This window comes from Pleuronectes platessa, chromosome 21, assembly GCF_947347685.1.
Source record: "Pleuronectes platessa chromosome 21, fPlePla1.1, whole genome shotgun sequence".
In the NCBI taxonomy this organism is placed as follows: Eukaryota; Metazoa; Chordata; class Actinopteri; order Pleuronectiformes; family Pleuronectidae; genus Pleuronectes; species Pleuronectes platessa.
Genome location: NC_070646.1, coordinates 12,999,757 through 13,010,677, shown reverse-complemented (window position 1 = coordinate 13,010,677; position 10,921 = coordinate 12,999,757). Strand labels below are relative to the sequence as shown.

General features: G+C 41.7%; 1 protein-coding gene across 2 annotated transcripts; it reads left to right on the top strand.

The window, feature by feature from the left end:
• Positions 1–1,348: 1,348 nt before the first annotated feature.
• csdc2a (cold shock domain containing C2, RNA binding a) lies at positions 1,349–10,216 on the top strand. 2 transcript variants are annotated; one of them, XM_053413848.1, is made up of 4 exons: positions 1,349–1,552; positions 6,301–6,602; positions 6,744–6,866; positions 8,044–10,216. In XM_053413848.1, the coding sequence occupies exons 2-4, from the start codon at positions 6,415–6,417 to the stop codon at positions 8,204–8,206; spliced, it is 474 nt and encodes a 157-aa protein (XP_053269823.1). In that variant the 5' UTR covers positions 1,349–1,552; positions 6,301–6,414; the 3' UTR covers positions 8,207–10,216. The 2 variants fall into 2 exon arrangements, with proteins under 2 accessions (XP_053269823.1, XP_053269824.1); XM_053413849.1 differs by lacking the exon at positions 1,349–1,552 and having other exon boundaries at positions 6,175–6,602.
• The last annotated feature ends 705 nt before the right edge of the window (positions 10,217–10,921 follow it).

Sequence of the window (10,921 nt, the reverse complement as noted above, 5' to 3'; positions counted from 1 at the left end):
TGGTTTATTTTAAATTCACTATGTAATTGATAAATGTAAAAAGCAGTGTAAACTTTTTAGCAAAAATGTCATTGTACAACCTGTACAATGACATAAAATAACATAACATGATAATGTGTGAAAATAAACACCCCAAAATCACGTCAATAATTTAGTTTGGACCTAAAAAAGACCTTCAGCAGCTCATTGATGAGAAGCTCAGTCTCCTATGCACTGCGTGTGCCATCTCCTTGAAATTTAGAAAAACACATAAATGATTCTTTAAAAAGGAAATTATGAACGCAGCTCCTTCTATTTTTAATCGATCACAGAGTTGAAGTTAAGTAAAATGGGGACATCAAAAAAGTAGAATAGACTGCCATCTGTTGTTGAAGCAGTAAGCATGAGAGAGCCACTGAGCCTGGTTGATGGTGTTGTTTGAAAGATCATATTTTAAACGTCTCTTGGCATTTTAGACCAATATCACAAATCCTGAATTTCCCAGCAGCTTTACAGTCTGTGCGGCATCAGACCCCTTGTGTTCTCATACGATCGTTTCAGATAAGAATAAACTTCACAGACAAACCCTTTAACAGCAGGTTCATTAACAACAAAACATAGTTTCTTTCATATAACTCAGGTAAGACATAGTTTTACACATCATTCCACTTCTAAAACAATGTAACCCATAGTATATTTCACTATCTTCACATTTCACCTTGAACATGCATCATTACTTTTCTTTGATTTGAGAGGCCACTTTGATTTGTGTCAGATTTTATATTCTTTTGCTGATATAATTTTTTACAAAATGTTCCTGCTGAATGAAAAAAAGCCACAGAATTTATAACATTTCAAAACAGACATACACTTAACTTATGTGTGAGAGAAACCATAAAATAAAAATGTATTATATATATATATATACTTTTACTTTATGTTTTGCACATGGCCCATCCAATAACCTGGAGGAGACAGGATTTATGAGCTGTACTGCAGCCAGCCATCACCACTCGTCCATCTTTACGGTTTAGGTGTGCAAATAAATGATCTCTTTATAACAAATGGTAAGTGAAAGATGGAAAATAAAGACATGTTATTTACACTGTGAAACAACACAATTCCAATAGATATAGCACAGTAAATCTTGCGTGTATGTGTGTGTGTGTGTGTGTGTGTGTGTGTGTGTGTGTGTGTGTGTGTGTGTGTGTGTGTTTGTGCGTGTATGTGTGTGTGCGTTTGTGACAAATTAAATCCATACCCATGTTGTCTACTCAACTTCCTGTTAAAGCTCACCAGGCCAATTAGAAGCCAGAGAATCCATGAAGGGAACAAAGCAGCGAGTGTGCTGTGGTGGTGAAGCCCTCTGTTGTTTTTAACCTCCTCCTTCTCCTCCTCCTCCTCCTCTTCATCCCTCCTCCCATCTCCGCTGCATCCTCTTCTTCCACACCCGCCTCACTTCATCCCGCCGCATGTCCCCGCACCTTCCACCGATCCTGCCCATCACACCGGCCCGTGGAGCAGCTCCGGACACGCGGCTGTGAGCTGACCGGCAGAGGGGTCGTCTCTCCCGGTAAGTAACGGTCTGATCGATGGGCTTCACGTTGCCTTTTATTGTGTCTATGTGCGCGCGCGCGTGTGTATTGTGTTGCAGTGACAAAATGCCAGGATGCTTCTCTCCGACTCGTATTCATCTTATTTGTCATCCTTATCGCATGTTTGTTGTGTCACTGTTTTTTGTTGCATGTCGACACAGTGTGTGAGTGGAGCGTGTTGTTGTGTGAGCGGGCCTGAGTGTGAGAATGTTCTGGAAACAATGAGCCGGAGGGGCTTTTATTTTCTAATGAATTATTTAAGGCTGTGCCAGACACACACCCACACACATTGTACCACAAGCACACTGTGGTAGACTGATTTAAAGTTTAAATATAGACCCGCAGTGTGTGTGTGTGTGTGTGTATGTATGTGTATGTGTATGTGTGTGTGTGGACACTGATTTCTGTTTCCCTTCAGGACCTTAACCAGTATTAACACTGATCAGGACCAGTGCACCTCATGGGGATCGAACCCGGGTCCTTATGTGGAACAGCCTAACACCAGTGGTCCTGGTTAATGTTTGGAGTAAGATGTGTATTGAGCTTCATGGTGGAGGTTAGGGATAAGTTTTGGTAGGTCCAACATGAATGGAAGCCAGCCAATGCAAAGTCCTGTGGAAGGCAGCTGTGCAAGAGACATGCTTTTAGTGCTAGAATTAGGTTCAAGTCAGGGTATTTCATTGTGAGGGTTAACATTAGGGGCCAGGGAATTAATTATGCCAATAGGGGCCCTCATAGGGATTCAAGAATGTGTGTGTGTGCACTAGTTTGTATAATCTGTGTAGGAAATTTTCCAGCATAAACACTGACTTTGTCAAGATCAGTGGACCTAATGGGGACCGAACCCCGATCCTGATGAGGAAACCTTATTCTGAATGGTTGTTCAGTGTCGAATTTAGTGAGGACCACTTTCTGACCCACTTTCAGTGGGCTGTTTGAGGGTTAGTGTTAGGGATGGGATCATAATTAGGTTTTGGTTAATAATATTGGCCAATAATCTAGGGAATGCATTATGGTAATGATAGTCCTCACAAAGTTGTACTCATTTCTGTTACCTCTTCAGGACCTTCTCCATTCTAAATACTAACCTTTTCAGGATCAGTAGACCTCATGGGAACCAATCCCTGGTTTTATTGTTGCAAAACTTCATCTGATTAGGTTAGGGTTAAGATGTGAATTGTGGTTACGTTGAGGGTTAGGGTTAAGCATTGATTGGTTGTGATTAGGGTTAGCGATAAGGTATTTTTTAGGCTGTCCACAATGAATGGAAGACTATGCAAAGTTCTAAAAAGGACTAATATAAATAATAATTGGACCATGTTGAGCTTAGACCTTTACTGAGTGAGGACATTTTGAGAAAGTGAGGACATTTTGAACAGTCCTATTTTCTAATCCACTTTCATGGGCTGCTAGATGGCTTGCTTTAATAGTAGGGGTAAAATTAGGTAAGAGTTAAGGTTCGGCATTTGGTTGTGATGGTTAAGGTTAGGGTAAGGGGCTGGGGAACACACCATGCCAAAACGTGTCCTCACTGAAGTAGAAGTACAAGGTTGTGCATGTCTGTGTGTGCAACAGAGAGAGAGAGGAGTTGACGTGTCTGCCATGCTGATGCGGTGGAGCACAGACAGCCACAGAGCCGCGGGTTCTTTCACAGGGAGGTGCTTTTGGCCTTTTGTCCGTCTTTTCTCTCTCTCTCTCTCTCTCGCTCGCTCTTCCTCCAGTCCTTTTGTCTCTTTTCTGTGTTTTCTTTTGCAGCTTCACACCCTCCTGATGCACTGCAGACTCATAAACAAGCCTGTGATTTGCAGGCCCGACTGAGGCTGATGAAAGATGAGCTCCACCAGTGAAGTTGCTGAATTATTTAGGCTACACATTTATGCCTCGTCATAAGTCCCGTCAGTGCCCTCCCCTGCTGCCTCCATGATGACAGATGTGTGTGTTGATCATCAAGTTATCAGCTAGTTGCACCATCTGTTCCCTAAAGAGACATTAAAGCTGCCTCTGTGATGATGCGGTGACCTTTGAACCCTGCTACCATTTGAGATCATGTGTGATCCACCCAAACCTAGCTAACCTTCAAGTAAAACCTAAACCCTCTTTTTTTATCTATATGTGAAAATTATAACATAATGTGAAGTAAATTAATTTTACCTCTTATATCATCATTTAAAAATGTTATGGGATAAATCCTCTTAGGTTGCATTTATTTGTCCCAAACACATGCACAGACATGCACAGGCAAACTCATGCAGGTAGGGAAATCTAACCTCTGCTTTTAACCCATCTGGTGCAGGACACACAGAGCAGTGAGCGACCATGTACGGCGCCCGGGGAGCAGATGTTGGGGGAGTAAGGTGCCTTGCTCAGGGGCACTAGACAGGGTAGGGAGAATCCTCTTGGATTTTTGGACAGATCAATCCAGGTTCGTCTTTTTGTTGTTTCTCCGTGGAGACGAACCAGAGACGAACCAGAGACCTTTTCTGCTCATAGTCCAAGTTTCTGCCACTAGTCCACCGCCTCTCTGCTCATACTGTTGTGTAATCCTTTAAAAGTTCTAATATTTATCTAATTCTAATGGATCACCTGACTTGTATTTAGTATTTCTTCATAATGTCACATGCTCCCTGTTTAAAACAAAGAGAAGAGGAAACATTATCTTTTTAATGGATGACAGTCAGCAGCTGACAGTTACATCCAGTGAGAATCATTCGAAACCGGCAGGTGGAGGGTGGACCAATTATGGGATGATGTGATAATGACAAGATTCACCAAGAGATTTGAGCTCCTTTTGTACTGGTCAAAAAACCTACTAACATGATGCTTTTATCGGCAACGGGAGTAGTTACAATCAGCATTCAAACAGAAACGTGACACCCGACATGACGCTAACCTCTTTAAATGACGTGTAAGTTGCAGGAATGAGTATTAGTGTTAAGGCTCATTTGTGTTTCCTTTAATATAAAAGACATGTTCGTTTCAAATATTGTTATCGTCCATGAATCCTTTACATCGGCATGGTAGTTAAGCAATACATGCACTAGATGGCTATTGTACCAACGTGCCTCCAATGACAAATTATGACTTGTACATAAATGCCGGTACTGTATGTGAAAGCCTCCAACCTTAGATCCTGTGGTCCACACACACACACACACACACACAAACACGCGCTGCTATATTTAGACTGACCCAGAGAGCGAGGCAGAGATTGTGTTATTAAAAGGAGCCCGTGGGATTCACTCTGACACACACTCGTCTCATTAGTCAGTGTCAAACATTAGGCCTCCGGACATCGATGCTAACAGTCACTGTTGAATGTGAGGTGGCTGCTGATAACTGCCCCTAAATACACACCCACCCCTGTTGTGTGTCACAGTCAAACCAGGTGTCAGTGTTTGACCTCTGTAGAACAACGACTTCTAACCTTCGTACTTGTAGTAAGTGTCATAGTGAAGAGCTACATGATTAATTTGATGCATCCTGGTTACAGGACCATAATTGGCTTGTGTCACAGCTTGGATTGCTTGACACGTTTCAGAGAACAGCTTGTTGTACGAGTACAGACGAGAAGAGCAATCCTGTAATGGGTGTCAGGCGTGTGCGAGAGGGGATTCTAATACGATGAAGTGTGATGAGCCGAGTCGAGGCCCTCTGGGGCGAGGCTGTTATTTACATTATCTTGGGACCGTTCCAAAGCTGCATAGATCAGAGTCATGGCACTCAGAAACCAAATAGCTTTGTTATTCTCAGCTTTGCACAGACACTGGGAACTGGAGTAGCCAACTGGTTTCTCCATCCAAGAGCAAATTCACTCCGAAATCCTAAAATACTCCTTAGAAAAAATAATCAGATTTTTGACATTATCAGAGCCGGTGTCTTTATCTTTTGTGTTACCTCTTGATTGTGATGTCTTTATATATCATTCTTTTAGTGCTGATATGACAATTACAAACTGTTTCCATTTGGTTGCAGTAAATGCCAAAAAGTGTTGGTCTCCCTTACAAGCAAAGAGTTAGAGCAACACTGTGCAACATTTGACCTTAAAATAGCGGCTTCAAAATCAGTTTGACGTATCATAGACTGTATATAAAGGTGAACAACATGACCGTTCCCAAAAAAGTGAAGCCAAATCATCTTTATTGACCTCGGGTGTCTGGCGGCAGCATAGTTTATGACTCCCGCACCATCTTAGCAGTTTGGACATTGAAAAAATAAAAAGTCAAGGAAAAGGCCCAAAAATATTTCCAAAGGTTGTTATTACACTGGTGTTTATTTTAAGTGATAGCAAGGTCATCCATGTTTTTAGCCTAAATGTCCACTGGAAGTGGCAAAGTTAGCGGAGGCAGCGACATGATGGAGAACGCACCTCATAGAAAGAAATCAGGACATTATTACAAATATACGACTCCCAGAACTGTTTCAAGGTGCAATTGAGTCTCGCACATGATGAGACCATTGCTGTCTTGGAAAATGTCCCAGATGGGTCATCGACATTTTTTTTTTTAAAGAGAGGGAACCCTTAGAAAGTTATAACTACCAAAAAGTAATTTAACACTTCAATCTCACTTCAAATCTTACACCTGAGTTTGTATGTGTCTTAATCAACCTCTGATATTTGACAAAACCTATATTCCCCCTCTCTAATGCTCCTTTATTGCAGGTTATCATCGCTCCTCTCCTTCACCATCAGGCTTGCTCTTTGAACATCATCTCTCCTCCCTTACAGACACACACTTACCATGCAGGAGGTGTAACCCTCCTCCCTCTTCTTCCTTGCGTGCCATCGGAGGAAACCCCAAACAGGAAATAAAAAAAGAGACACTACGTGAAGTGAATCAAGATGTCGGACCCTGACCCCTCCACCACAGTGGACCCCCCACTGCCACCCGCCACACCGCGCACCCCTGTGCAGCTCTCCTTCCCTTTCCTGAGGGAAGGCAGCAGGGTATGGGAGAGGGAAAGGAAACCGCCACAGCCTAGAGATCTGCCCAGCCCACTGCCCACCAAACGCACCCGCTCGTACTCAGCGTGAGTAGGAGCACACAGGCCGATGGGCTGACACTTTTCTCCCAGTGCTACCTTCTGTGGCAATGACTTATGATGCACTGCCTGTCTCTCTTTCTCTCTGTCTCTCTCTGTCTGGCTGTCTATGTCTGTCTTTCTCTGCAGGACAGTGCGAGCCAAATCAGGTCCAGTATTTAAAGGGGTGTGTAAAAACTTCTCCAGGTCTCAGGGTCATGGATTCATTCATCCTTCTCATGGAGCAGAGGACATCTTTGTCCACATCTCTGAGTGAGTGACCTCACTGGGCGGGTCCTTGAGCTAATTGGTGATAGTTGACAACTGACAGAACAGTGTATCTGATGCAATATGACATTTCTGCTGCCATGTGAGAATAGTCAGTGCCTAGATCCACATCAGAACTTCTGAGCCATTGGGTGTATTGTAACATCAGCTACTCGATTTTCCGAACTACCTTTTAAACAACTAAGTAATAACTGAGTTTAAATGAACTGTGTAATCAAAGAGGCTGAAAATATACTTGCTTTTAACTACACGTTATCATCCCGGCTGCCTCGCACATCCTGCGTCTGCTTGGTGCATCGGTTGTGTCCTCAGAAATTAGTTCTATGCATCTGCAAGAAGCAAAATGCAAATGGGGGCAGTTGCTCACCATTGTCATGACCATAGACTGGGTTAGGGTTAGGGTTAGGGTTTAAATGCTTTTTCAGATCTCCTTAGGCTAACCTCCTCTGGTGTTGCCATGCTCTTTATTTCCAGAATGCAGATCCAGAAGTTCTGTCCAGTCTGAGTTATTTGTGTGCTCTAGTGCTCTAGTCCTCTAGTGGAATACTACAGTAACAATGATAGTACATGCATAGTACATAGCAAGTATGTGAATGATTTTGCTCATGACACTTACGTGTCTAAAAAGTAAGTTGATCTCCGGCATTATATTGAAGGGACACTCCACTATTTCGACACATCAACATAATTTTAATGCTCTGGCTGTAAAATGTCTCTGTTTGGTATGGAAGTCATTTAAAAATGAAAACCTAGTGTTACAAATTGACTCTGGGGATTTTTATAACTTTGGATTGTTACCAATCATGTAGAAGATTTGTATTAAGTTGCATTATGGGGAGTGTTGGATCCATTGCTTTCTGGGGCTTGTTCCCCATGGAGACTATAGGTCAGGATATATGTCCTGTATTGGTTTCGATGATTGATTTTAAAGTCTGTCTTTAGCTACTTTACAAATAAGCAGTACTAGACTGCTGGAGTGCCTGTTTGAGAGCAGATATATGCCTGGAGCTGTGGGGAAGTTAACGATAGAGAAACGTTTAAGAAATGCTCAGTTTTAAGGCCACGTTTTTTTCTCATTCTAGGTTGAGTGTTTAAAAATACTCATTGCCCGTGAATGAACTACATTGCTGAGTTTGTAATTTCATCTCTGCTTCTCCGACAGCATCGAAGGAGAGTACGTGCCTATGGAGGGCGACGAGGTCACATACAAGGTGTGTCCCATCCCTCCAAAGAACCAGAAGATCCAGGCTGTGGACGTGGTGCTCACCCACCTGAATCCAGGCACCAAGCACGAGACCTGGTCTGGTCAGATCATCAGCTCATAGACCAGGGCTTTAGGCCTGCACCGATTGGATAAAGAAAGTTCTTGGAATGGAGCTGGAAGAGGAGGGGATGTATGTTTTCGGGTTCTGTGGTTCGGAACCAGGTGTGAGAAAGAGGGATCAGAGGTAGAACGTTAGAGTATAAAGGTTAGGGTCAGAAATCAAGCTTTGAATGTACTTGTTGGAATGTCTTTCTTTGAGAGTCAGGGTTTCATCGTTTAGGTTGAGGGGTCAAAAGTTGCAGGATCTCTCATGCAACTTTACGTTGACCTCCAGAGTATAATAAAACATCAGTGGTGTCTTTGACGAGTTGAACATGAGATGTGTTAGAGGCCGAAATGCATTAAGACCAACTTCTTTATACAAGTCCACCATATTGATCCTCCGTGAGCACACGACTGAGGAGTTTGATATTTAGAGGACCGGCTCAGTGGAGGTTTGAATTTTACTCCCACTTTTCCATTGTTCTCACAAATTATTTCAATTGCGCTGCCAAAAGTCAGTCGTTGAACGTCTGTGTTTGTGTTTACAACAGATGGAGACACTTTTGCAATGGCCTTATCTCTTGTGTATTTTCAGACTTGGCTTACTATGAAATGGACAGCTCGTCAGATCTGCCTTCATCTCACTGCCTTTACAGAGTCAAAATACAACTAAATGTGTATATTTACAGTCGTAAGTACGTTTGTACACTCTCTCAGTTCTGTCCCAGCTCTACTCTTAATGTGTTTTGGCCTCAAGATCTGTGATCTCCACATATAAGGAATTATCTTCCTTCTTAACTTTGTAGCACTACTGTGTTTTTGTCTTAATGGCAAATGTAGAAATCCAGTGTTATTGTAGCCAGCTCCTATGATGGTCTTTCTTTTCGGTGGGTGAGACTGTAGGAGGAACATTTGTGTGCCTGCCATGGGAAAACCAGGCCGGAGGGTTTGGAGTTTGTAGGCTGGGGGAGAAGGACACTGGAGAGTGGAAGTGAACCGGGCAGAGGATGGAGTGATTGTCTATAAATATACTTGATGCCGCTAGATTTGAAATGTTGCAAAGCACTTGTAAGGAGGAAGACCAAGATGAAAGTCAGCAGTTGTCATCTTATTGGATTCTTAGTTTAGTGGGGTAACAGGGTAAATGAAACAGTTTGATGTTCTGAGAAATATTTGTATTTGCTTTGTCGCTCAGAGTTAGATGAGAATCAATCTTCTTCTCTGGCTGTTGCAGATATAGGATACATGTCCATAATCCAAGCACTATTCCTGATTCAGTAAGATGCATATTTACTTTGTAAGAAACTTGTATACATTTTTTTAAAGATGGGTCAAACTGAGGAAGATGAACTGCTGACTTTTAGGCTGAAGGTTCAGTAAAGTGTCATTAGTCCTGGTAGATGACGTTAAGAAATTAAAGGGAAAAGAACAGAGCAGCAAAAGCTCTATGATTTAAGTTTAGAAAGACATATTTATTGACTTATTTATTATCATTTGTAACTATGAGACATCAGGCGTTTGGTATTTATAAGTATTTGTGCAAATCTAAACCTCATTGAATAAACTGCACACCTCACTCTAATGATACTACCCTGTTAAATAAAACCCCTTTGCTACTGCCACGTCATCGTAGGGATTTAAAAAACTAGCTTTCCAAACATGAATTATTAATTTCTACATAATACTTGTCTAATTTTTAATAACTATGTGAGCAGCTTTGTTGTTTTTGAAATGGCATGTACTGTTTGTCGTAATTTATACGTAGAACACGTGGAGTGGGTCTCATGCAGTGACACAGCCGGAGCGTTCAAAGAGGCGTCGTCCGGTCTCCTATGCATCTTTTGATTTTTCTTTTTTTTTCTTGCCACGGTTATGACTTAACATCATGTAGTAACACACTGTATCTGTTTGTTTTATTTTAATGTGAGAGAAACAAGTTTGTTTCCGCAAGCAATTTTATTTTTTGAGTCAAACCACTGTGACAGTCAGTCTTTAGTCATGTTTTAATAAAACTTACTACTGTGTTCAACGTCCATTGTGGGAATGTCTTTATTATTTTGATAACGTGTGAAGAGGTTTTTCTTTTAGTTCATATTTTCCGTAAGTCTCTTTCAGTTCTTCGCTGGTTTCAGTACCAAGTGGAATAACTAGGGCGGTTATTTTAAGATCCTTAACTTCGATAACGTTTCTGGAGCGAGTTGCGAGTCCCTGACAGATCTGGATTTGTTTTGCGAATGCTGTTTGTCCTTGTCATGTGTCTACACGCCCAGTAGAGGGCATCACAGCACAAATAATCTGCAGGTTTATTACATAACTCTTTTCAGTGGGTTAAAAGCACCCAGCTGGTCAGTGACAAAAGGCGTTCAAAACAATGTGGATAAAAACACAGAAAACTAAACTGGCTTTTAGGCCACCACCAACAGACCTGGCAACCCACACAGACTGTTTCTTTGTTTACCGAAGGCTACCATGAAGGAAGTGTTCAGATCCTTAAAGTATAAGTATTATTGTTGTACAATTTTATAAACTTTCGGAAAGTTAATTTCATACTCCGTTTTCTTATTTTATAAGTAGATCATGTTTTTTTTATTGTAATATCGTATGTTAAAGTGGTGAGTGCATAGTAGCATAACATTGAAATAAAGAAGTACAGTACAAATACCTCAAATTTGTACTTAAGTAGTGGAGTTATTGTGATATTCTGATACCTTGTGTCCACCCATCAGCTACACTA